At 38.6% G+C, this 27,469-nt stretch overlaps 1 protein-coding gene across 1 annotated transcript in view; it reads right to left on the minus strand.

Annotated features, from left to right (window-relative positions):
* ARHGAP20 (Rho GTPase activating protein 20) overlaps nt 1-27,469 on the minus strand; it is a 125,452-nt gene that overhangs the window by 26,693 nt on the left and 71,290 nt on the right. The window contains exons 3-8 of the mRNA XM_047072269.1: nt 22,210-22,374; nt 13,843-13,992; nt 7,789-7,830; nt 6,816-6,900; nt 3,142-3,219; nt 530-596 (exon numbers count right to left, since the gene is read on the minus strand). Coding sequence (XP_046928225.1) covers nt 530-596; nt 3,142-3,219; nt 6,816-6,900; nt 7,789-7,830; nt 13,843-13,992; nt 22,210-22,374 — 587 coding nt within the window. The remainder of the gene's footprint in view (nt 1-529; nt 597-3,141; nt 3,220-6,815; nt 6,901-7,788; nt 7,831-13,842; nt 13,993-22,209; nt 22,375-27,469) is intronic.

The raw sequence follows: 27,469 nt of genomic DNA on the forward strand, positions 1-27,469 counted from the left end.
TAGCTCGCTTACAAGTCAGTGAATATTTTTAGGACTCTAAATGGATTAATCTCCTTTTCTTTAGGATGCCTAGGGCAGGTGTTGAATACTCACTGATCAACTAAGAGGCATGACTGGATTACAGATGGTCTTCCACAGAGGCAATGTAGTAGGGAGGAAAGGGAACAGGAAATTCAAGAACTGAAGATGAAAAATATATATAGGGAAAAGGAATACCAATACATGTTGTTTTCTCATGGAAAAAATTTTAAAAAGGTTTGCAAAATAGGTGTTTGTAAAGTAAAAAAAAAAAACAAAGAGAAATTTACATTTCTCTTCTCACCTACACCATTAACTGCTTGAGTGAAGAGACACTATTTGCCTAGCCCTTAGGAAATGGTTGATAGGTATTTACTGCATGAATGAATAAATATTATATGAGATATAATATTTGATGGCACTTAAATTCAGGACTCCATGACCAGTTCTCATAGACACTTAGAATTATAATTAAAACACAATCCTATCTTAGATATTTGAAGAAACTTACCAATAAGTGGGTATGGTGCCTCTTCTTTGCCAGAATTGACCCAAAGCTGGTAATCTCTCTCAGAGCCCTTGGAGATAAAAATATTAACAATAATTCTGTCATGTTTGGTAACTGAATAAGGACATATTTTGGGGGTGGATTTTTATGTTTGGAGAAAAAATGGGGACAATATAAATGCTGTTCAAGTTCATGGGGGTGAATACAGTTTTTGAAGATGGCAATGCTAATTCCTACAATCCATATTCCTGTCTCATCCCTGGCAGAGGACTCAGCAGTCCTGTCCTCTCTTCCTAGTGATGACCAGCGATCCATAGACTGCAATGGAAGAAAGCCCTTATGGTTATGGGTAGCCCACAGAACGTAAAATTATAAGCCCCTTTACAAAGCAGAAAGAAATGTCCTAGTTTTCTAAAAGGCTGATCTCTTCATTAGAGTCCTGACTTCTGCCATGCCTCTGGACTTCTCAGAAAATACTGGACTTAATCTCCAACATGCCCCTGCAAAGACATCCTCGTTATCCAGAAAGCCACAACAATGCTGTGTCTGTGATGAAAAAGTGAAATCTCAAGGGCTGACTGTATTAGCTCAGCAGTTTCTGAGCAGAAGGAGAATGACCAAGAGGCTTTGAGGAGATAGGTGGCTGGCACAGTCTACACTGGTTTTATTCTGGGCAAGTCCAGTCCTGGATACAGAAAGGACAAGAATTCTAGAGAATAGGCCCAGTCATAGAACACAAAGAAATTGTTCACGGGCAGAATTATAGCCCAGCAATACTAAAAATCTCACTTGAAAGAAATAATACCAAATTCAATAGACTTTGCTGCATCCTCTAGGACAGGATAAAGGACAAAGGTTCTAAATGAAGCTAGAAGAGACTGGCAATATTCAATATTCTTGCCTTTATCCTTGGATTAAAAATCAACGTTCTGACTTTATAATAGAGGGTCCTGGATGTGGAGAATTACTTCTGGCCCCCTCCTCTACCCTATTTGTCACTTCCTTCCCCATTCTCAACTTAAAAAATTTTATTGCAAATAGGGACGGCAGGCAATCTGATAAAAATCCTTTATTTTTTTTTTTGTAGTATCTGAAAATATGCAATAACCCATTAGAAGAGCATAACCAAATAGCCTCCATTCCTAATTATAATGAATAGGAATATTTTTGGTCTCAGGACATGGATTACTTTTCTCAAAGGAAAAGCATAAGTAAAATGAATCCTGTCACTAATCAATCTCCTTTCCCTTCCCTTAAACTATTCCAAGATATAAACACATGAGCTTAAAAATCAATGCAGAGGCGCCAGCTTTACCCAGTGCACATAAATCTAATCATATCTTAAGTATATTATTAAATGTGACTAAAATAAATGAGATCTCTTACCCTAAATTGTGATTTCTCTGAGTGCCTAGGGGCGTAGGATAGCACTGTGTCCAAGTGAATTGAAATGCAGCTTAGAAGACTGTGACACATCTAAGACGTTTGGCATGCTGCAGCACAGTAACACCGCGCTTTCATGTTCGTAGACAGTCTTACTCAAGAAGTGGTGTTGTTCAAGTGCTTCCTCTAGTGTCCGTCCCTCTGAAAGTCACTCCCGTTAACACAAGGCCCACGTTATGCGGTCTATACACTGGCAGGGCGGAGAGGACGAGGATTTTCCAGTGTTCTCCCTACCTCATCCTCAAACACGCCAATCTTCTCCATTAATTAAATTTCAAAAACTCACCTTTGCCCCGCAAAACAGAAAAAAGCAGAAGCTAAAAGTAAAATGGAGGGGAGATGTGGGATGCACACTAAAACTCTTTAAATCCAGGATCTGATTCAAAGCTTGTTGTTGTTTTTAAAAGTTATTTATTTATTTATTTATTTATTTATTTATTTATTTATTTATTTATTTATTTAAATTTACATCCAAGTTAGTTAGCATAAAGTGCAATAATGATTTCAGGAGTAGAAGTCAGTGCTTCATCCCCTTACTACAACGTGCAGTGCTCATCCCAACAAGTGTCCTCCTTAACGCCCCTCTCAAAGCTTGTTTTTCAATTTACCAATTCATTAGAGGTACCAGCCAACTCATCTTCTGGATCTGCAGTCAGTGAACATTGATTCTAGCTATGTGTTCTTCATGTATAAATTCTACTACAGAACAAATCCTTCAGAATTCACCATCCTAAGACTGATGGAATCTTGGGATAATAGAATAATTAGGTAGAGGAGAAGAACCAGGAAAGGAGAGAAGAGAAGAACAGTCGTAGAGAGACACGTACATGTGAAGGAGGTTAGAACTTACTCATTAGAATCTTATACCAAGAAAACTCCCCAACTGAATATGTATACAGCATATACAATAAAAACACATATTATTATCATTCTAACAGTAGAGTCTAATCTTACTATGCTTTCCAGCTCAGGTAAGTTTTACAACGGCAGTATAAGAGGAGCATCTAATAGTAAGGCTTTCCTGTCCTTATTTCCTCCATTTTGGGGGGGACAAAACATGAATTAGGTATTGCCAGTAATCAGCTGTCTTATGATGAAAGGGATAATATTTATATGAACCTAAAGAATAAAAAGTTTGTTTTTCACTAAGAGTATGTAGGAGAGTAACTTACAGTTATCCCTAGCATTGGTAGTGACATGTTGATAACTTCATTTGCTGTATCTGAATTCCTTACTGTTATTGTTTTAGACTGCAGGAAAAAAAAAATGAGAAATATAGTTATAAATAAAGGGTATTAAATCAGGTGAACAAATAAGTACTGTGAAATGATTACCCAAAGGCATCTCTCGATTTCAAGTGTTGACGGCGTAAAGCACATGACTTAAGTAGAAAACAAACTCTTGATATTCATTTACTTTCATTCCATTATATATTATGGCTTTTTTTTTTTTTTTTTATTTTTGGGACAGAGAGAGACAGAGCATGAACGGGGGAGGGGGAGAGAGAGAGGGAGACACAGAATCGGAAACAGGCTCCAGGCTCCGAGCCATCAGCCCAGAGCCCGACGCGGGGCTCGAACTCCCTGACCGCGAGATCGTGACCTGGCTGAAGTCAGACGCTTAACCGACTGCGCCACCCAGGCGCCCCTATGGCTTTTGATAAAACACCTATTTCTCTTAATATAAGGAATACGGGGCTCACCAAAAAGAAGGCCTTAAACAAGAAAGAAAAAGATTAACTACATATGAGAGAGAGTAGATGGACTACTCTCCCAGCCACAAAAAAGGACCTAGACAGGTTGGTCGATGCATCGCGTCCCTCACACAACCCGTCACGAAGAAGGGAGAGCGCTGCGCCACTTCGCACTGTGTCCTGAGCGCGGGCTCCGCAGTGCGGGTTTGACACGGTGTGGGTCCCGCTGTCATTTTCTCCACATGGCAAAAAGTGGAGGTAAAATCAGAATAAAAACTGGCTACACAAAGACATTTCAAGTTTAGAATTTTTAAAACCACTATTCTTTGAAGCACCTTCTATATGTCAAACACTGTGGCTACTGGGATTTCCAATGTTGAAATCTGCAGAGGCCTTAAAACCAGTGGGTCTAGAACTGAAAATTTCACAAAGCTCAATTCTGTTATCAACTCTGCTACTGAAGAGGATATCCGGAATAGCTCTGTGCTAAATTACATTTAGAAGTTACTACTTAAAAATAGAAAGAAAGTTTGCAGCAAACAGAAAAGGGATTAACAAGATTTTGAGATTTCTATATAGAGTTCATACAATTCCAAGACACTTAAATATAGGACAACGCTATGCTATCAAAAAAGAAATATTTACTATGCACATAGGATTTATGTGTTATAATTATCAGATGAATCAGCAATGAGGGCTGTGTCCCCCATAGGGCTTAAACGGTACAAATAAGTAGTATAAATGGAAACAAAATCCCATAAAAATAAAAATGATATAAAAATAATGCTAAAGTGAAATCCACTGACAACTCACCACTTATCCTTCCATTACAGTATTTTTCTTTCTCTATGAGCCAATTACTCAACATGACAAACTGCCTCTGAAAGTTGTTTGCCAACTGATTTCAAATTGTGCTCCTTGTAACTCCAAGGATTATGCAAAAGCGTCTGAGAACCCAACAGGCAGGGCTTTGAGCACCAATCCCAGTGTCTGTCTTCTACTGGAGTGGCACAGATGTTTTGCAAACTGGACTTTAACCTGAGATATAATTTCATGAACGGCATCTGCCTTTAAAAATTTTCAGTCCAAAAACCCATCCTTAAATTAAATTTTAAAGAAATTCTCTCATGAAGTCTTTTGTAAAGTGAACAATCTATCCTGTAATACTATCTCCCAATGTACCTGGTTTCTAAGATAATGATTTTTCTTAATATTAGACATATGTTCAAAACAGTAATTATAAAAAAAAAACCCAGTAATTGTAAGATGTGTGTTTTCCCTTGCATGCCTTTGTGGCAGACAAAACAAATGAATTTCGGCAGATAGTCCTCTCTGGCTAATAAACAAATAAAAAAAACAGACAAAAATGAAAATGTGGATTTTTCCCCCCCACCACGTTAGCAGAATTCACTGACCGGTTGGGTATAACTAAAGGCCGAGGATAAAGAATGTTTTCCATACATGCATGCCTATTTTGGTGGCAATCACTTTTTCTGGAAGCCGGGCCTCCCTGAGAGGAGACTCTTGCCATGAAGCAACTTCAGAGAGCAAAGGATAGTGTGTCATATCATTGTTGAGTTAACCAGGGTACCGTTGATAAACACAGAGCACCCAACCTGACATCTCCTGTCTTCTCTTCCAAAAAAGAGTGGGACTCTGGTCCTTTGTCAAATACATGCTTTCCATATACTGAAAATGTTAAAAAAAAAAAATTGCAGGGGATTTTCCGTGAAAATCCTAAATGTAACCAATTGCCACAACAATTAAATCAAGACCGGCAGAAGGTGGGTTTTTGTTTGTTTTTTGCTACTTTGCTATAGTAGATCTCTGTGTTTCACACCGTAAAAATTTGAGTATTTCCCTCAAGCAGTGACATCTGGCACTCAAGTCAGAACATTTGCATAACATTGGCCTTTGGCCAAAGCATAACTATTTTGTACTACATCCTTTTCCAGTGTGATGTAGAGTTGTTGTGAAGTATGGCAATGCACAATGTCATAAAAATATCCACAAGTGTCCATTTTATTCGTTGTTGATAGCATCTTGGCATTTATTCTCTATCTTTAGCCATCAAATTCTACATAATAACGAGGGATAAGTAGACTTAATTTTTATTTGACCAATATGATAAAAACTGTGGGGTAGGAACATGCTGATCCCTTAAAAATGTCATCTCTCCCAGCTCATACATTTATTAAGCCAATGGATTCAATCCCTAAAAACTCAGAGAATGAAAAACTCAAACCACCTTCTACTTAAGAAGTGACAGGTTAGAGGGGCGCCTGGGTGGTGCAGTCGGTTAAGCGTCCGACTTCAGCCAGGTCACGATCTCGCGGTCCGTGAGTTCGAGCCCCGCGTCGGGCTCTGTGCTGACGGCTCAGAGCCTGGAGCCTGTTTCCGATTCTGTGTCTCCCTCTCTCTCTGCCCCTCCCCCGTTCATGCTCTGTCTCTCTCTGTCCCAAAAATAAATAAACGTTGAAAAAAAAAATTAAAAAAAAAAAAAAAAAAAAAGAAGTGACAGGTTAGAAAAAATTGCTTAATACTAATAGGAAATACATCCTTGTGGAAATGGCTTTACTACAAGCTGCTGCAGCTGCTACTGAAAGGATCCAGAGAAACATTAATGCCAGAGGGAGGAAAGAGACATCTGACAACCAATATTCTTTCCAAGTGTAAATGTTAAACACTGTTGTGAATAGTAATTTCTCTTGCTTCTCTTTCTCTAGGGTTTACTTTTCACATATACAAAGACATACATATACCCAGAAAAATGCATTTTCCCCACAACGGTACTTCTAAATTTTTTTTTTTTCAACGTTTATTTATTTTTGGGATAGAGAGAGACAGAGCATGAACGGGGAGGGGCAGAGAGAGGGAGACACAGAATCGGAAACAGGCTCCAGGCTCTGAGCCATCAGCCCAGAGCCTGACGCGGGGCTCGAACTCACGGACCGCGAGATCGTGACCTGGCTGAAGTCGGACGCTTAACCGACTGCGCCACCCAGGCGCCCCCCCACAACGGTACTTCTAAATGCCTACCTTCCATAGCACAAACATAGCCTGTCTATCTGTTTGCCTGTCTCTGTTTTTATCCACAGTGCTCTGCTTTATGCAGGGAGTTGGAATTTAATTTTCTGGCTTAGAAACACTTACGTAGGCACAATTCCCAACGTCCTTGGCAAAGATTTTGAGGGGAATGGTCTTCGGGTAGTCCTTCTCTTTCTCTAGATTGATGTATCTAATCAAAAGCAACGACAGCCCAAAACAACACTGAGTCAGATGGATTTCGCTAATGGCTTATCTTAAAATCAATCTATTTTGCTAATATTTTCAGTATACTTATATGCTATTTTTTAAAAGACAGATGGAAAGATTCGGCAGAATCTGATTGCATTATGGGTTGAAAGATCATTAAAAAAAATTCTCAGGACATTAGGTACAGGCACAAAACGAATGGGGGATCTATTTCACTTGAGGTTTGAGGAGCACAGTCAGGTTTAGGCACCTCTGGGTGTTTCATCTTCCAAGTTTTCCTACCTTCTCTGGAGAGGCCCGGAATCTTACTGACAAGTACAGTAACATATATAATACCTTACTGCACCAAACTAAGACAGTGGCCTTTTAATTCTCATTTAGCTCTCTTGTTGAGTGTATATCTTCCCTTAGGAAGGCAGAGAGGGGAGAAGGGAGGGAAGGGTTATAGAAATAAGAGATGAACCTCAAGCTGACCATTTTTCGTCTGTATGCTCAAAGGTGGAGATCCTAATTGAGCTCTGAGGTGCTCAGAAAACCCTCCATATTTGGAAACTTAATACACGCTTTGAGGAAACTGTTAGCTCCAAATGGTAGGCTCGGGAGATGCGAGAGATTATGGACTAATTTCTGTCTAGAATGATCTAACCAGACCTCAGTTCTCCCTCCTAGGAAGTAAGGAATACATGTAATGAAGAGATTATTTACAGTAAGTAGTAGCTGGTGTACAGTTCACACAATAGTTTATTTTGAGGACAAATGAATAATTTCTACTAAGAAAAAGGGGAATAGCTTGGGGTATATCTCTGTGGAGAAGAATTTAATTCTTTTAACTACAAGTTAAAGATTAAAAATATGCACATGGAAACAATACCTCTGAAGGAGAGAGAGCCATTTGTCCTTTTGTTCTGGAGAACTGCAATCAAAGAAAATAGGAGAGAAAAATTAAACACACAACACATTTATGCTAACATATCTGAGACTGTCGTTCCAGACGAACTATCAGTGGCCTGTCGCTGGGGCAGCCACATACTCCCACAACTCTGACAGAGCTGCGTTCTGGAGAGTCCTCAGCCGGAAAATCCCCACCAGGAAAAACTGTACGGTCGAGTTCAGTTTTACTAAAACCTCTTGAGTAGATCCAAGACAGGGCCACTTTCCACTTAATGGCTTTTTTGCAAGTATAAGTCTAATTTGATCTGGAATCCAAACACTTGGCTGGTCAAAAACATACACAAGCTATCTGATCATGAGCAGATCACTTCTCATCTCTAAGCTTGTTTCCACATCTGTAAAATGGGGCTAGTTGTCTCAGAGTGTTTTTGCAGCTTTAATTGTTACACAAATATAAAGTATGCTCAATTAAAGAGAAATTTGGCATATTGATGGACATATCTTGGGCCAGAAACCAGTTTCCTGTCAGGAAAAGAAGTATTTATACATGTAAACAGCATAATTTAGCAAACTGGTTCTCATAAAACGTATCCTTAATTACTATAATCTTCTAAGATCAATTAGTTTACAACTAAATCATTATTAATAATTTTTCTGAAGTTATTGCTTAGCTTAATTCTTAAGCTAAGAAATAATTCAATGTTTATTTCTATATGGTCTTGTTACTCACTATCTTGTAAAGTCATATTTCTAATCTTCTTAACAAACTTGGAAACCCTAGTTCTTCTGTTCCAGAAAAATACACTTAACAAATATTTGTAACTTGTTTCTAACTCTGTTGCTTAGCAATTTTCTCCACCCGCAACCTCCTAAGATCAGTTATCAGAAAGTGTATGACATCTCTTTTACCACTGACCATACAATTTCCATCTCCCACAATTCTTTACAACCTTTTGATGTATTCACCTTTCTTAAACAGAACATTTTCTACGTTCATTTGTGTCAAATCTTAGACTTATTTACAAAAAACTGTGTTGAAAAACAGGTGAGTTTTCCTTAGACCTGTGAACTTTTTTCAAAGCAGTTAAAGAAAATTGCCCCTTTAAAACACTTGGTATTTTTTGTTAACTTTTAATTTTTTATTGACATGAAAGGCACAGAAAAAACTATGTAATGCTTAAGTGTACAGCTTGAAAATTTTTTACAAAGTGAACACACCTGTGTGATTGAAATTCAGATTACGAAACCTCGGGAAGACTCTGTGTGCGGCTAACTTCTAACAGAACTGGATAGTTTTGTTTTCTCTATTATAAATGTAACCAAACAATATGTACTATTTTGTGTCTGGCTTCTTTCCTTCCACATTATGTTTCTGAGACTTAGGTATATTACTGTTCTTAGGACATTCATTCTCACTGCTGTATTGCGTTCCATTGTTTGAATATACAGCATGAATTACTTCAAAAATGAACAGTTTATGAAGTGTGCAAGTTAACTCACTGAGATTGATTTATATAGCATTCCTGTGTTTTCCCCTTCACCTAGCCTGTGTAAGAATCCAGACCTTCTCTTTCTTCAGTGATTTTTAATCTCTGGCACTTCTACAGAAATAAGAACAAAGTTATCTCAGAGTTTCACAAACACCTAAGCTCATGTGATAAGAGCAAGAAGAGGAGAAAAGAATTATATCGTAGAGAAGGAGAAATGGCAGGGCATCCTGGACAGATTCTCTCAAGTTTGGGAGGGGACAGACTCTGTTATCCTTGAGAGTGCACAGGGACCCGGATGTTATTTGGTTGAGGTGCCTCAGGAAAGAGAAAGACCCCACAGGAAATGACTGCTGGCAGTAACTGGGGAGGCCTGTTCCTAAGTTTTTATATCCGTGAAAACAGCTGCATCCCACACGCGGCAAGGAGTCAGAGCATCTCTGAATGTAAAGGACAACTCTGGGCACAGAAAAAGATAATGTCAGCAGTGACCACAACAGACCAAAGGTCAAAACCTTTCATCTGTTTGGAAGACATCACAGAAACCTCCTGCATTCTGGTTCTACTCTAAGAAAACAGGGTTCCAGTAAAGAAGAAAATTTGATTTCCTAACAGGCTGGCAAATGGAGGCTCAGGGTGAGTTTTAATTTGATCTATAAATAAACAGGCTTTTCTTGACTACCTGAGTTTATAGACTGAGATCCATATTAGGTGCTTAAGTTAAAATATTCTTCCTCTGATTCTTCTGACAGATAGATCCATGTCAGATTTAAGTACTTCCTGTGTCTTTTGAATAATGTTCTCATTACTGTGTAGTTATCTGTAATATCAAGGCACGGTACCTGTTTTTCTGGTAGATATAGATCCTAGGTTTGAGGATCAGGGTACAAGAGATAGGAAATTCCTTCTGGTCTTTTTTGAGATGTGATGAAGTACTCTGTTTCCTAAGGTAAAGCATGAAAAGTTCAGTGTTGGCTCTTCCCCTAACTTGACACAACTGGGAATTCCTCACTGATTCTGGCAGTTGTCAGTCCTAGATTTCAAAACTATCAGTCTTTAACTTTCGGTTTCTTTACAGACGTTATAGTGACTGGCTAGGAGAGACTGCTTCTTGAGCTGCTAGCCTGATGGTATTTTAAACTGATCATGACCTAGATTTTTCTTAATATTTATTTGATATATACCATTTCTGGCATTCTTCAACCCTTCCTAAAGATCCAAGCTTCCCTCCAATATCATTTCACTTCGGGCTGAAAAACTTGTCAGCATTTTTTTTTTTTTTTGGAACAATGTTCTGCTGGAATAAATTTTTAGAGTTAAAAAAAAATCTCTATTTTACCTTCATTTCTGAAGGATATTTTTGCTGGACATAGTATTCTAGTTTGAGAGTTTTCCATTTCCATTCCACTGTCTTCTGAAATTGCCCAAGTTTCTGATGAAAAAACCACAGTGGTGCAAATACTGCTCCCCTAAATGTAATGTGCTGTTTTTCTCTGGCTGCTATTAAGATTTCCTCTCATCTTTGGTTTATAGCAGTTTGTCTATATAACATAACTAAGTGAAATTCCCTTCATATTCCTGTTTGGGGTTCAATGATTCTGTACATTGGTATCTTTCACAAAATTTGGAATGTTTCCAAACCATCATTTCTTCAACTATTTGTTTGGTCCCATTTCCCTTCTCTCCTTTTCCGGAGTTCCAATTACATGTGTGTTATATCTTCTGGTATTTTCTAACAAGTTTCTGGTGCATTTTTCGTTAAAAAATGTCTTTGTTTTCTCTGTTCTGCACATTGGACAATTTGTATCAATGTATCCTCAAATTCACTGACTCTTTCCCCTTTCATTTCTATTCTGTAACTATTAATTTAAGATATTGCGGTTTTTCAGTTCTAAAATTTTCATTTGGCTCTTTTTTATATTTTCTCTTTCGCTGTTGAGAAATCTTTCATTCATTTCACTTGGCTTTTTTCCTTTTACCTAGAGAACACAATATAAAAGTTGCTTTAAAGTTCTTTTTGGGTAATTCCAACATATGGATCATCTCAGGATTGGCCTCTATTGGTGACCTTTTCCCTTTTCTGATTCCTTGTATGTCAAGAAATTTTATACTGTATTCTAGACATTATGAATATTTTGTTTTAGAGACTCTGAGTGCTGTTATATTTGCAAAAGAGTATTGGTGTTTTTGTTATTAACAGGTAACTAACATGATTAGACTGAAGGTGCAAATTCTATCTTACTTGTGGTGAACAGAACCTTGGTTCCATTCTTTGATCCTCAGATTCAAGCTGTTTTGAGTCTCTTCCATGCATGTTGGTTCAGCAATCAGCCAGAGACTTGGGTAGAGTCTGTCCGCAAAATGTGAGCCTTCCCTTCTCTGGTGCCATCCTTTTTGAGACTCCTTCCCTCACGGTCTTGTGGCTGTGGCTGACTCAGGCTCTTATTCTGGTTGTTCAGCCAGAAAGACTGGGGGTTTCTGTCAGTTTAGTTGCCCTGCACCATGACATGACTGTAGCCTGCCCTTAGGCCAATGCCTTAAACATGGGAAACTCACCCAATGCTGGTGCCTCCTTCCAAGTTTCAATTCCTCTCCAAAATCTGCCAACTTTTGTTCACTTTCCAGACCCTTTAGGTGGTCGTTGTCTGTATTTTATTCAGAGTTTAGAGTTGTTATCTGTATGGTGGTCAGTCTATTAAGACCTCACTCTGTCTGCTGTATCAGGGACAGAACTCGTCAACACAACTTTTTTTAATTTTAAATACTATTTTAAACTTGAAATAAGTTTAGACTTTCAGAAAAGTTGCTGCGATAGTACAGAGGGTCCTTGTATACCTCTCACCAGTTTCAGTTTCCTAAAGTTATCCTCTTATAGTATCATGGCACACTTGTCAAACTAAGAAACCATTACTGGTACATTACTATTAACTAAGTTCTTGACTATTCAGATTTTATCAGTTTTTCCATTAATGTCCTTTTTCTGTTCTGGGACCCAAACCAGGATAACACATTGCATTTAGTTATCACATCTCCTTAGTGACTGGTCTATGACAGTTTTTCCTGTTTTGTTTTTTTTGGTTTGTTTTTGTTTTTTGCTGTGATAATCTGGAGGAGTGCTGGTCAGCTTAACCTACAGAATATCCTTCAATCTGGGCTTGTTTGATGTTCATCTCATGCTTGGACTGGGACTATGGGTTTTGACGAGGATAATACAACGGTGACCTGCTCTTCTCATCACATTCTATCAAGGGGCACATGACATCATTAGTCATGTTAACCTTAATCTTTCTGGGTAAGGTACTATAGTTTTTGAAGAATACAACATATGTAAAACTTGTTTATACATCTGTACTTCTTCTTATAACAAGTTTCATAAAAACCTCTTAATTAAAGACCTCATGTAGTCTTGTCCCTCTCTAGAAATCCCTTCCTTTCACCTGTAACTCCAAGGAGATTAGGCAACGGAAAATGATACTATCTAGAGAAATCTGTCATGGAAAAGAAGATATGCAGACAATGATATACACACATGTTTCTTCCAAGTAAGTTCTTAAAATCTTGTGGTAGGCCAATAATGCATAATAGAACTTAATGACATGCCTGTTTTTTATTAGAAGATTAACAGCTTGGAAATTTTGAGTTATCTGGCTTTAGGATGATACCTGACGTGTCTGGTGGTAGAGGGGAGAGAAGAGACCAAGAGAAAAACGTGTGCATGTGATGAGCCCAATTCTTTAAGTGTAAAACAAATACCAGACGTGAGGGTGCAGCTGTTCGAAATCACAGGTGTGAGGTTTGGTATGCTCACCTGGACCTGAGAAGTGCCAATGTGGCACGTTCGGGTTGAGAGTACAAAGATTCTCTATTTATACATTCTCCATCCCCATCCCAGTCACAGGGTGAGTCTTAGGAAACTAACTTCTACTTCTTGGGTCATGAATTCATTTTTGATTGTCACATCTCTATGCCAAATCAGAACCTGATTGTACAGTTCAGGTACCCCCATTATTTCACAACATTAATTTCATTTCTATCATTAAAAACTATTTCATTAGCAAATCTGGGAGTATAAAAGTTATTCAAGCTTAACTGGACGATTCTATACAATTTTTTAGTAAAAGTCTATTTCAGTGGGTTGAAAAGATCAAGTCAAAAGCTCACTATGTAAAACAATACCTGAACACAAGCAAAGGGGAGGTTGGAGACTGCGGTCTCTGCGTGAGCCTCTATTCCTCTCCCATAGCCCCGAGGTCTTTCAGCAGAGCCCCTCTAAAAATCACTGGTCAAACCAAGATAGAGGACTCCAGTGTTCTATTTACCATTACTCTCCACATGTTTTAATAAGAAGCTCTTGAGGAGAAACACAAGGCATACGAGTGTCTTTACTGGGGGCACGTCAAAAGATGACTTCAGAATAAATCAGAATAAAATATTTCCCTTTGAAAAATCAATAGAACAAAACTGGATTAACTTTTTCTTTTTCATCCTAGAAATTACCTAGTTGACTGCATTTAACATGTAAATACAGCAGACGCTATGGTTCTTACCTGAAAGTGGCCACGAAGTTCACCGTGGGCCAGCCCAAGACAAACGATTTCAGGGCATTGGTGTTGCCTTCTCCCACTTCGTCCACACAGCTTGCTGTCCACATGTCACTTAATTTAATTTTATTTTTTATCTTAAAGTTGTTGTTATATCTAGAAAGATAAAAACCACACAGGACTTCTTGTTGTTTTGTTTTCCTAAATTTTATGAGAGCTCCTGTACTTGTGACAAGAGGACAGTTTCCACTAATCATAGGCAAAGAGTGTCTTATTCACTGTTTGTGACTTCAGTGCCTACAGCAGGAGACTGTAAGATGGCTGGTTACCTGTGACCCCAAAGGCTCTGGAAACATGTGTTGTATTAGTCCTTATGCCTGCATTTATGGGCAGCAAACGGCCATAAACTATATTTTTTATCTAAGTTGAGCATTACATTTGGATCAAAAATCTAATTTTAAATTTACTGCCGTACTAAAAAATTAATGCACTTATTATTTATAACTTCCATACTTCCAAAAAGATTTGAGTGGATGAACAAAAGGTTAAAATACACATTACTTATTAAAATATTTATAAAATTTTCACCTTAAGAGAGAGAGATGCACATAAAAATTATAATCTAGAATTGGAGGAATTTTCAGCATATTTCCAACTGAATGGTTACAAGTTTTTCTAGACTTTACAAGCAAAGGTTAGTTAAATTTCTTTAAAAAAAATGTTTTTTCTAGGATGCCTGGGTGGCTCAGTCAGTTAGGTGTCTGACTTCAGCTCAGGTCATGATATCGTGGTTCTGGAGTTCAAGCCCAGTATTGGGCTCTGTGCTGACCGCTCAGAGCCTAGAACCTGCTTTAGATTCTGTCTCCCTCTCTCTAACCCTCTCTCACTCAAGCTCTCTGTCTCTCAAAAAAGAATAAACATTAAAAAATTAAAAAATTTTTTTTTCTTTTAGAGAGCAAGAGAATGAGCAGGGGAGAGAGGCAGCAGGGGAGACAGAGAGAGAATCGCAAGCAAGCCCCATGCACAGCGCAGAGCCCAACATGGGGCTCGATTCCACGACCCTGGGATCAAGGATGGAGCTGAAGTCAACAGTTGGATACTCAACCAACTGAACCACTCAGGTGCCCCTAAATTTCCTTTCTTAAAAGTTTGTTCATATCATTTCCCCTTGTATTCTGGCTAAAATTGAAAAACTCTAGCTAAAAACAGACCCTTAACTAAACTGGAAAAAAAAAAAAAGGCAGGAAGTACTACACTTAAGTGGAGTTAACACAATTAATATTTATCTCCAAGGACCCAGAAGGTAATCTACTTTAAGTTAGCATTGAAATCGCTTTTTGACAATTTCTACCTAATCTTCCTTAGAACCTAATATTGAAACCACCATTATCTCTTGACCTAAATTCACAGATTTCATGCTCATAATGGACCTGAGACTTAGTTAGAAGGCACTGGGAAAGATAAAGAGAATGCTTAGGGAAACTTGGACACTTCCTATCACTCAGAGCCATTTGTGGAAACAGAAAAAAACTGACATGAAATCAAAGACACTTCATATGGCAGTATTCCTAAAACTCCTCCATGGAATATTTAAAGCCAAAACTCTTCAGTCGGATTTATGAAATGAAAAAGGATCTTGCAGGAACTACGCATGAAGGATAACCTAGATTCAAAGCTTCATTTATACTTCCTGTGGGGCACACTCACTGTAAGTGTAACAGAAAAGCACCTTGTGGCATAATAGCATTTTTCTATATTTCATTTCAATATTTTTTTTCATCCCATTGCTACAAATCTTTGGATTAAAAAATTTTTCTTAACAATTATTTATTTTTGAGAGACAGCGTGCAAGCGGGGGTGGGGCAGAGACAGAGAGGAAGACGCAGAATCCAAAGCAGGCTCCAGGCTCTGAGCTGTCAGCACAGAGCCCGACGCAGGGCTTGAACTCATGAACCGTGAGATCATGACCTGAGCCGAAGTCGGACGCTTAAGCAACCGAGCCACCCAGGCAGTCCCCAAAACTTTGGATTTTTAAAAATCAAACAGACACTGAAGATAAAATTTTATTTCCTTTTTAAAAAGTATTATTTTTTGAGAGCGACTATTTAGGTAATCTAAAACTGAAAGTACACGTTTTTCAAAGAAAGGTATGTTTCCGTATCTCTTGTCACACAGTTTGTGTTTTCTAATGCAGGTCTCTCTATATCAGATACTTCAGATACCAGGTGGGAGCTGTTCACATTTACGGCCCTGAAGAAAAGTCATTGCGATTATTTTTTTCCCTAAATCAATAAAGTGCCAAGATTACCTACCTTCTGATACAAAAAATAAGAAGTTGCCTAAAAGTGTAAACAATCACTTCCATTCTACTAGCTATTATTTACTGAGAATTTCCCATTTGCCATCCAGTCATTGTGGTAAACACTTTACACATATTATTAGTTTAATCCTCAAACAGTTTACAGATAAGGAGTTATGGAGAGATTTAGCTAAGTAACTTGCCAAAAGTCACACAGCTTGAATCTGAACTTGAGCAGTGTTGACTTCCTAGCTAATTTAATGCTCTTAACTATGTATTTATAAAAAGCCCTGGATGTTGTCAGTCTTATAAAGCATCTGGATGCAAGTATTTTACCATGAAGTTCCCTTCAGCTTTTCTATCTTCAGCCTGTTTTTTCTCTCTCTGTATCTCCATGGTTTTCTGATGGGACTGTCACTACAGAGGTGGAGAGGAATCTCATACCCACTCATGTCTGCAAAGATAAATGGAGTAGTTTCAAAATATTTAAAACCTGTATTAAATAATATTTTTATATTAAGATGGATAGTTCTGGGGTCATAGTGTGTTTCTTCAAAATTTTCACTCTCAATTTCCAATAGTATTAGACTATTCTAATAAAATTTACAAAGTAACAACCCAAAAAGCAATTCTTTATTTCCACAGTGTAGTCCCTTACTACAAATTTATTAAGATGAGAGATGTATGTCCTTGTTTTTCTATGCTCCAGTCTTTGTACTAGAAGGAATGCCAAGAAACTGCTGAAACACACAGGATTCTAGGGAGATGCCCCTCCAGTCTAAGATGGAGATGTTTTACTAAATACGTTTTGGGGTAGAGAACATGGTATATTCCACAAGAATCTGATGATAATTCTACTGATAATGAATACATGATCAGAACTTTTTTTTCTCATCATCTTTGTGACCTAAATAGAACACATCATTATTTCCCTATTTATATAGGAAATTAATATGAGAAAAGCTATGGCTTAGGAAGGTACAAAGTACCTAGTCACTTCCTTTTAGTAAATTCCAAATGGCTGCTTTATAGTTATTAATGGAGTATTAACTTCCTTCTAAATACTTTAAAGTTTTTAAGCACTGTCTTAAAAGATGGAAAGCCATAATTCTATCAGAAAAATAGCTTTTTATTTAGCTTTTGAAGGAATATGAAAGTAGTCCCTAAGGTCCCATTCAGTTTTAATACTTGTTCTAATTGAGTATGGAAAAGAACGACCACAAACTCAAGGTAATTTTAGGTAAACATTGTCAACATTCAGCATAAAGTGAATAAAATACCTTAGCCAGTAAAAGTACAAAAATTAAAAACGATTTGTATTATTGCATTCACTAAAATCACTTAGTTTCACTAAATAAATATAAATAAATACGGAACAGCTGGTCAACTAGTTACCCCACCTGAACTTATTTCTACAGCATCAACCTAAGGGCTGAAAGCAGTTCCCAAATGGAGCCTGAAGATGAGCTGAAGTAGTATTGAACTTGAGGTAGTGAATTTGTTTACTAAGCACTAAGTAACTCCTATCATTTCAACAAATGAATTGATTGAGGGTATAACCCCATCTTCTGTCACAGGGTAAAAAGTGGCAGAGATCTGGTATTATAGGGGCTGGTTCTTCTTGGTTGCCGTTTATTTCAGGAAAAAGTATTAAGTTCTTATTAAGAAGGATCTGTGAATATATCAAATGTTATCTACGAGAATGACCATATAATGATAAATTGTGGTCAGAATTTCTGCAAGGTGGCAGTATTCACAAATCATGATTATCTTCTCAAATCCTTATGTCCTCTCTATGGCAAGGGTCTTGGGCTCATGCCCCTCGCCCCAAATTAACTTCAATCACTCACACTTTTTAATATCCTCAATAAATGTAGAAAGTACTTAAAATAATCTTTCATGAATTGACTCTCTTAAATAAAAACAGAATTAAATCAACTGTTACTAGATTTTGTCACTTAATAAAAACATTTAGGTAGACACAAACAGGTATCCCAAAAGCAGTAGGTGAAAAAACATGGTGTATATCTTATGTGAGAAAGGGACAATCAAAATAAAAAGTCAGCTATACAAGTAGATGATGGGCACAGATTTGGCAGTATAATTAAAACAGCAATTTTCTAGTGGTAAAGAAACTATATAAAAATTTTTTCAGCAAAACACTATACAGGTTACATAAAACCACATAATGTCTACATTAGCAATAACCAGAACAGTAAGTGACAGGTAAGAAAACAAGTCTTCTACTCTAAATATTATCATAATTGTTGAGGAAAAAACATCCAAAAAAGGTGAAGGAAAATACTTTCCTTCACAAGAACTGAATACAAGCTATAAGTAAATAGTCTCTAAGATCCTAAAATATAGGAAATGGATTACTGTAATAGGTTTTTGTTGTTTGCTTATCTCTCTGCAGGCTGAGCACAAAACCATGCACATAATGAGTAAAATGGGGAACAGTACAAAGGGCCACCCACTGGAAATAAGGCCTAGATTAAAATCCCAGTCCACCACAACTCCTGTTACATGACTTTGGGACAAACCCCCCTGAGTCTCAGTATTCATGAGCTAAAACAAGTCTTATCTTGCAGGATTGTTAGGAAAATCTAATAAGATCTTTGTGACTCTGTTATAGTATCTAGCATACAGAACCCATCCAATACATTTTATGTAACGAAACGGCAACTAATGTACATTAAAAAAATAATGATTTGTTCCTCATTTGACAACACATAGCTTCAAATGGACCTAATACAGAGGCTTCCATGGACAGACTTTCCTTTCTCTACATTGCTATATTGCTATCTATAACAACAAATCCACTTCCAAAACGACATCTGTAGGCATTACTTGTGTTCAAAAAATGTTTTAAGCTTTGCTAATTTTGAGTTTCATTCCTCTGTCATCATAAAAAATATGTGGTAAGATTTCAACCTTACTAATTTTGTTAAGACCTGAGCTACTGCTGGTCAGGAGGGCTTTTATTTAAAAAAAAGAAACCAAAAAAACAAAACAAACGAAAACGACAAAAAGACGAGTGTCGGTAAGGACATGGAGACACTCCAACCCTTGTGCATTGTTGGTGGGAATGTAAAATAGTGCGGCCACTATGGAAAACAGTATGGAGGTTCCTCAAAAAAAAATAAAAGCAGATCCAGAAATCCCACTTCTAGGTATTTATCAAAGAAGTGAAATCAAGATGTTGAAGAAATATTAACACTCGTGTTCAGTGCTGCACTATTTACAATAGCCAAGGTATGGAAAGAGCCTAAATGTCCACTGGTAAATGAATGGATAAAGAAAATGTGGTATATACATACAATGGAATATTATTCAGCAGACTTTAAAAAGAAGGAAATCCTGCAATATGCAACAATGCGCATTAACCTAGCGGACACTGTGCTAATGAAATAAACCAGTCACAGAAGTACAAATACTGTGTGATGCCACTTACATGAGGCATATAAAATAGTCAAACCCATAGAATCAGAGTGGAATGTTGGTTGCCAAGGGCTGAGGGGAGAGAGAAAATGAAGAGTTTTGCTAATTAACAAGTATAAAGTTTCAATTATGCAAGATGAATACATTCTAGAGATCTGTTATACAACACTGTGCCTATTAGTTAATAATACTGTCTTGTACACTTAAACATTTAAGAGGATTTCCTGTTAAGTGTTCTTCCCGTAATAATAAAAAAATACATTCTGAAGCACATTTCGAAACAGTTTTCTTATCTTTATCCTTGCCTCTAACTTTCAAAAGAAAATATCAATGGCTCACTAAGCATTCTAGCGAGACAGCAGAACACATACTGGTTAAAAGCACTCTGGGGGCATCTGGGTGGCTCAGTCGGTTAAGTGTCTGACTCGAAACTCGGGTCTAGATCTCAGGTTTGTGGGTGTGAGCTGTGCATTAGGTTCCATGCTGGATGTGGAGCCTACTTAAAAAAAAAAAAAAAAGCACAGACCTAGGTTCAAATGTGGGCTCAACTAATTACTAACTGTGATCTTGCTGAAGTCACTTAACTTCTCTGAGTATCAATTTCTTCTTTAAAAAGAAAAAAATAGCATCTGCCTGACAGAACAGTTATACAGGTTAAAGTCTCTAGAAAAATCCCTATTATACAATAAGATCCAAATAAATGTGAGGTCTCTATTGTTGTTAGCACCACTCAGACTAAATACACTGCTTTGCAAAATTAGTATTGAGCCTTGTCCGCGTCTTCTTTACGACATGGCGTAACTTAGGTGTGCGAGTGACAACAGTAGAAAAAAGTATTTACTGTTCTCTGGTGACTAAAATCTTGTTAATGTTACTGGATTTACTGAAACACTCTGATCTTTTATTAGGTTCGGTAAACAATGAGAATGGAGGATGGAGCAAGGAGCAACCACCAGGTCGCAGGGGCACTGAGTATTGAGCAGAAAGTCAATTCTTCTGGCTACCTGTGACATACATTCCAAGTATGTGTGTATCCTTCATTTAAGTGCCACTTCCCCACATAAACCCTCACTACGTTTCATCAGGACTATTAGAACCTCCTGTCCAGGCTGCTTGCTTCTCTTCTCACGCTTACCCTCTAACCCGTTACCTATCACAGCCAGAAACAAGATCTTTTTTTTTTTTAAATTAAGTTTATTTATTTTTAGAGAGGGAGACAAGGAGGGAGGGAGAGAGGGGGAGAGACAGAGAGAGAGAGAGAGAGAGAGAGAGAGAGAGAATACATCCCAAGCAGGCTCCACACTGCCAGTGTGGAGCCCGACATGGGGCTCCAACTCACAAATCATGACCTGAGCTAAACCGAGAGTCGGATGCTTAACGGACTGAGCCACCCAGGTGCCCTTTCAGAAACAATAGCTTAAAAATATGAACTCCTCTAACTGAAATCCCTTAGAATAAACCCAAACTCCTTATCACAGCCTCTGTTGCAGCTGGCCTCCGAGAGGCCGCTAGTGATCCTGGCTTCCTGGCATCCACACCGTCGCACGGGTATCTTCCATGCTGCACTCCCGTGGGTCTGTGTGGCCAACAGCACGTCAGAAATGACAGCACACCACTTCCAGGATCGGGTTATGAAAGACCGTGGCTTCTAGTTTGGGTGTTCTCTCACGTGCTTACACTGTGTCCCGCCCTCCTTTGAAGGAAGCGATACCCTGTTACGAGCAGCCCTGTGGAGACACCCACGTGGCCAGAACCTGCAGAGTCTGGCCAACAGCCAGGGAGGAACTGAGGCCTGCCAGCGTCCACATGAGCGACTGGGGAAGTGGATTCGCCAGCTGCCATCAGGATGTCAGATGATTCTAGCCTGGTCAACAGCTTGACTGCGACCTCAAGGGGACTTTGAGCCAGAACCACCAGCCAAGCCCCTCCTCAGTAGGAGAGTGCTAAGGATGACGTGAGTCTTCCTGAGTCCGAGATGTGTGCAGGTATAAACAAGTTTCGGGTGACTTGTTACATGGGAATAGATCATTAATACAGCCCAAGAGGGTCCCGATAACCTGGTCCTCATCGATTTCTCCAATCTCAGTTCACAGTCTCCTGCCCATTATGCTCAGCTTTTCTTTAGCTCCGACAAGGGGCCAAGCTCTTCCCACCCCCTGCTCTTGCCTCTCCCAGAAGGCTCCTCCTTCTACCACCTGAATGGCTGGTTGCTTTTCAGCCCTAGATGATTTTTTCCCCCGACTGTACCTACCAACATATATCCTGTATTTTACCTCACCCAGCACCCTATTTTCTTCACAGCACTAACCACAATCTGCAACTCCTCCACATGTTAGAACAAAAGCGCCAAAAACGCAGGGACCATACCTGTCCCATTCTTCACCGTATTCCCTGTATGTGTTCAGAACATGGCACTGAGTGGGGCCTAAAATGAACACTTGTTGAATGAATAAACAACTGAAACTTTTTCTTTGCAAAAATAAAACAAAAAAAACATAAAAGTTACTTCAAATATTAGCTCTGGTAACAGAAGCCAGACATTCCTTACAGTAAGCACTGGACGGAAAGGCTACCCTGTTAGTGGGAATGCAATTGTATAAGGGTAACTGGGAGAGAGCTCACGGTGTACTTACTTGATTTTGGCCACAACAAACAGATCATTGAACAGGAAAAGATGCCGCTCCTGTCTCTGCAGGCCTCTTTTGAGTTCTACCCGGCCATCAATTAGCAAGGTCCTACTGGAGCACACGAACGATGAGAGAAATGTACACGTGTCCACGCTGGCAGAAGGACTTTCCCTGTCACAGATCAAACACCACAGATCTTTAGTCAAATGATCAAATATAGGATGGAGTTCTATAAAATTATAGCTTCTGGTTGTCAAAAATAAATAAATAAATAAAGCTCTCTGTATCTTTTTAATGCCATGACATAGTTTCCTAACTGGTCCCTCAGTCTCTCTCTAACACAGTGGTCTTTTACATTTCATTATGAAAATTTTTCAAACATAAAGCAAAGTGTAAGCTGTATGATATACCCCCAACCTAGATTCTACCATGAAAATTTACTGCACCTGCTTTATCATGCATCCATCGAACTACCCATCCTTCTATCTGTTTAATAATCCGTTCCATTTTTGGCCTTTCAGTGTTAACTGAACACAGCAGTTTGTCTCCCCTTAAGTACTCTGGCATGGAGGTCACTGACTAGGGTTCAACATTTACTAACAATTTAAAAAACATGAATGCACAATGCACAAAATGCACAAACCTTAGGTGTATATTCACTGAGTTCTGAAAAATGTATTCACCTGTGTAGTCTAAATCTTACCAAGATGAGAACATTATCATCACACCAAAATATTTCCTCTTGTACCTTCTCAGATGTTTTATATATTAACTGAAGATGGCTTCTATGTATTGGCTTTTGGGTTGTTTATTTCTTCACTGCAGGCTGAGACCCATCAGCTCAAAAGTCTACTGGCACCAAACTGAAATTTTTATACACTTGATTATTTAAAAAATAGTCCAAACAAGCAGATTCTTAGCCACTTGTAGCTTGCCTGCTTTGCATATGCCACGTAACTACACCCAATATCGGCTAGCCTTGGTAAGATAGAGTCTAATGATTCTAAGACTCTAAGACTTCCCTTCAGAGTTCTCTGACCCAGAGATTCCCTGCTGCACCAGGGACCTGCATCCCTGGACAAGGAATCCCCAGAGACACTCTATGGTCTCCGCCACCTCAGGAGCTCCTTTGCCCTCCTCTCCTTCTGGTTGGTGGTCTTTAGGCCCCAAACCTCAAGACAGTCGCATGTTATGAGGGGTTTCCTTTCTGATGCAACCCTGCCCAATGAGATCTTTTTCCTTGTTTAGCCCCTAAGTCTCACAAATTCCTTACAACAGTCTATCCCCACCCCATCAACCTCAAGGCAACCACTATTATGACTTTTTTTTTTCCCCAATGAAGACGAGTTTTGCCTGTTTTGCAATTTCACATGGAGCTACCATATGTACTTCTTTGTGTAAGATATTTTTTAGTTAGCATACTTTTTTTTACATTAACCAGTAATCTATTGCTTTAATATGGTTGAATAGTATTCCATGACATAAATATATCAAAGTTTGTTTACCCATTCTCCTATTGACAGACCTGGACTCTTTCCAGTTTTCAGCTATTATATAAATTAAACATTGTCCTGGTCTTTTTGTGGCCTATGTTTTAATTTCTTTTGAATAAATACCTCAGAATGGAATTGTTGGGTCACAGAGTAGGTAGATGTTTAATTAAACAAATTTTATTAATGTTTTTATTTATTTTTGAGAGACAGCGAGAGAGCGAGCGTGAGACAGCACGAGCAGGGGAGGGGCAGAGAGAGAGGGAGACACAGAATCCGAAGCAGGCCCCGAGCTCTGAGCTGGCAGCACAGAGCCCAATGTGGGGCTCAAACTCACAAACTGTGAGATCACGACCTGAGCCAAAGTCGGATGCTTAACTGACTGGGCCACCAGGTGCCCCGGTGGATGTTTAATTTTAGAAAAAAGTGCCAGTTTTCCAAAGTGGTCACCCCAATTTTTATTGCCAAGAATATTTCCGGAGAGGTCGGTTGCTCCACAGCCCTGCCAACATGTGGTGTTGTCACTCTTTCAAATTTTGGCCATTCCAGTGGATACATAGTAGCATCTCATTAAGATTTTAATTTGCGCTTCTATGATGACTAATGATGTTGACTCATGTTCTTTTTGGTCATTTGTGCATCATCTTCAAATATTTTGCCTATTTAGAAAAATTGGGTTAGGTATCTTTTTATGGATGAGTTATAGGAATTTTTTTTACATATCCTGGATAAAAGTCCTTTGTCAGGTATGTTTTGCAAATATTTTTTTTTCCTTGCCTGTTGCCTGTACGTTTTCTTAATTGCGTTTTTGATGTAGTTTTAAAATTTTGATGAAGTCTAATTTATCATTTTTGAATGGTATTTATTCTTTGTGACCTTTCTAAGAAATCCTCACCTCCTCCCAAGTGGTTATAAAAGATATTCTCTAATTTTTTCCACTAAAGTCTGTATAATTTTAGTTTTTACTTCTAAATATATGATCTATGTCAAAAAAACTTCTTCACAGTAGAAGGCAGGGGCTAAGGTTCATTTTGCTTTTCTATATGGACACCTTATTATTCAGCACTATGTGCACAAAAGACTCTTCTTCTATGGATTGCTTTGGCACCTCTGTTAAAAATGACATGAGTATAAAGCATGGGTCTATTTCTGGGCTCTCTGTTCTGTTCCACTGATCTATTCGTTAATTTTTATGCCAGAAACACAACGTCTTACTGTTTTATCTTTGTAGTAAATCATGAAATTAGGTAGTATAACTCTACCAACTTTTTCTGTTTTGAGATTGCTTTGGATAATCTGAGCCCTTTGCCTTTCCATATACATTTTAGCAAGTATAAACATGAAGAACACAAGAGAGAAAGTCTATTGAGGCTGGGGAAGAAGAACTGAGCTCAGTTTCAAATAAACTTTGTTTGAAATTATCAGTGGACCAGATGGCATGGGGAAATGCGGCAGACAGCTAGCACTCAGAAGAGGGGTCAGAATGAGATGTAGAACTGGTGATCATACAAAGACATGTGCATAAATAATACTATGGGAGTGCTAGAACTGCCTAGGGAAGGAGCACAGTATATGAAAAAAAAGAAAAAAAAAGGCAGAAACAGTTCCCTGAGAAAAGAGGTGATTTGAGGTGGTGAGGAAAGGAGAATCTGCGAAGGAGACGGAGGCTGGTGAAAAGTAGCAGAGGAAGAAGAATGAAAAGCAGAGGAGGTCTGGGGTGCTGACACTGGTAGAAAGGATAACGGGCTGAAGCTTGAAAAGATGTCTGGGAAAAAAAATCAGTTGCTCATTAGGACTTTCAAGAAAACAGTTCCAGGAGAACGAACAGTAAGGTTCTGCGGAACTCAAGTGGCCTGGGGCATGAGGAGTTAAGGAATGAAAAGTAAAGACTTAAAGGCTGGTTCTGGTTATTTGTTAGCAGCTAAACCCTAGAAGGCAACTTTAAGAGGAAAGGCAGGAAGAGTTGAGAAACAATCAGCCCTGAAGGCAGGTGTTATTATCCCTCATTTTACAGATTTGGAAGCTGATGTTCAGGGCAGTTAAAAAACACAGCTGCTAAGTGAAAGGGATTTACAAGTAAGCATGGTTTCAAAACATGTACTTAAAAAAATTCCATGTAGTCTTTCATTCACGTTGACTCATCCCTCATCCACCCATGGTAACTGAGCTCAGCAGTTTAGGACTTAATGGGGGTGGGGGAAGAAGTGGGCTAATCCAAGCTTTTCTGCTAAGTAGTGTAACATGGGGAGTTATGTGGTTGTCTCAGTTTCCTCATCTGTAAAATAAAGTCAGTTGGAGTGAAAGACCCTTAAATTGTTTTTATAATTTGTATATGGGACTAAGTATAAAAACCTGTACTCAAAAGGTGGAATTAAGATTACTGATGAGAAGGAAATAGATAATGGATATGGTTAGCAAGCAACCCTAACCTACAGTTTATAAATACAGGGACAAGCATACTTGAGAGTCACCTCAGGGAAACAAGTTGGAACTCAAATAAAATAGAAACCAAAAAACAGTAATAACAAAAATAGCACTGAGAACTGAAAAACACTTCCTTATTAGTCTAATTTTAAAAAGGAGCTCACAGAACAAGAATTTGTCAGGGTCTCCCATCAAAGTATCAGGTGGAAGAGGCCATGTCCTGTCATCCTGAGTATCTGGTCCATGTGGTGGCCAGCATAGGTGGGGATTCTGGGTTATCCACATTTCTTGGGTTGGGACAGTGTGGCTCACGGCGCCTGAGCTCTCCTGGGTACACTAAAAACCCGAGTACGCTCTGAGAGAATGTCCAAGTGGTCAGCCGTCCCTTCCTCTGCTACAGCTGTCCTCAAAGTGTGAGGCCGGCAAGCAGCATCGGCCTCTTAAAAATGCAAACTCTCAGGACCATCTCAGACTTACTCAAACAGAAGCTTGGGGGAGGGGGTTGGCTCAGCATTCTGTATTTTAGCAAGGTCTTCAGATAATTCTAATGCACACCGAAGTTTGAGAACCAATGCGCTCCAAGACCCTGTAACACATTCTGGTTCTAACATTAGAAAATTCTACAACTCTGTGTTCAAAGTAAGTAAGTATTAGTAGCATCTATATCTACATTTCAGGTAAGGTGAGCTTCTGAGAGCTATTCCATCTTTTCCTGCCATTTTCGGGCCACCGTTACCTCTCCGAAGAAGTGAATTCCATTATGCTCACTTATTACTATTTAAGCACATACCATGTGTAATTTAAAGACACGTGTGAGGAACAAAGCAAGTACACCAAAGACCTTTGAAAGAAAAGGAAAAGGAAGCTTCTATGTTTAATGTTATAGACTGAAATTAGGCAGTGAGAAAAGGCCCATATTCACCATCATAGAAAAAAATCCTTTCTATTTCAAATTCTTTTGGGATTGGGGAGTGGGAGGAGACATAATGGCATCTTTTATCATCCTCTATTATGTAGTGATTTTCAAGTTTACAACAAAAAAAGAATGAAACTTCACTTGCTGTTATGAGAATTGAGCAAGGACAAGGCTAGCAAGCCCTGGACAGATGAAGGGACGGTTAACACCACATTCTACGTAGCTGTAGTTCTGTTAGTGCCCGACAGAAGCTCTTCTCCAGGAGAAAACTCACCTGTGGCGTTTTAGTTTTAGGTTTAATAACTAACTGCTTTTCAATTATAATTATAAACCATTAGATAGCAGTATGGCTGAAAATAGGGATGTTCAAACTACTACTCAAAGGTTCCAACAGTAAATAGTTTAGGCTTTGCGGGCTCAACTCTCTGCCATTGTG

The sequence above is a fragment of the Lynx rufus genome, unplaced genomic scaffold (genome assembly GCF_022079265.1).
Source record: "Lynx rufus isolate CCGP_SWC_20201006 ecotype Redwood Valley unplaced genomic scaffold, mLynRuf1.p SCAF_9, whole genome shotgun sequence".
Classification (NCBI taxonomy): Eukaryota; Metazoa; Chordata; class Mammalia; order Carnivora; family Felidae; genus Lynx; species Lynx rufus.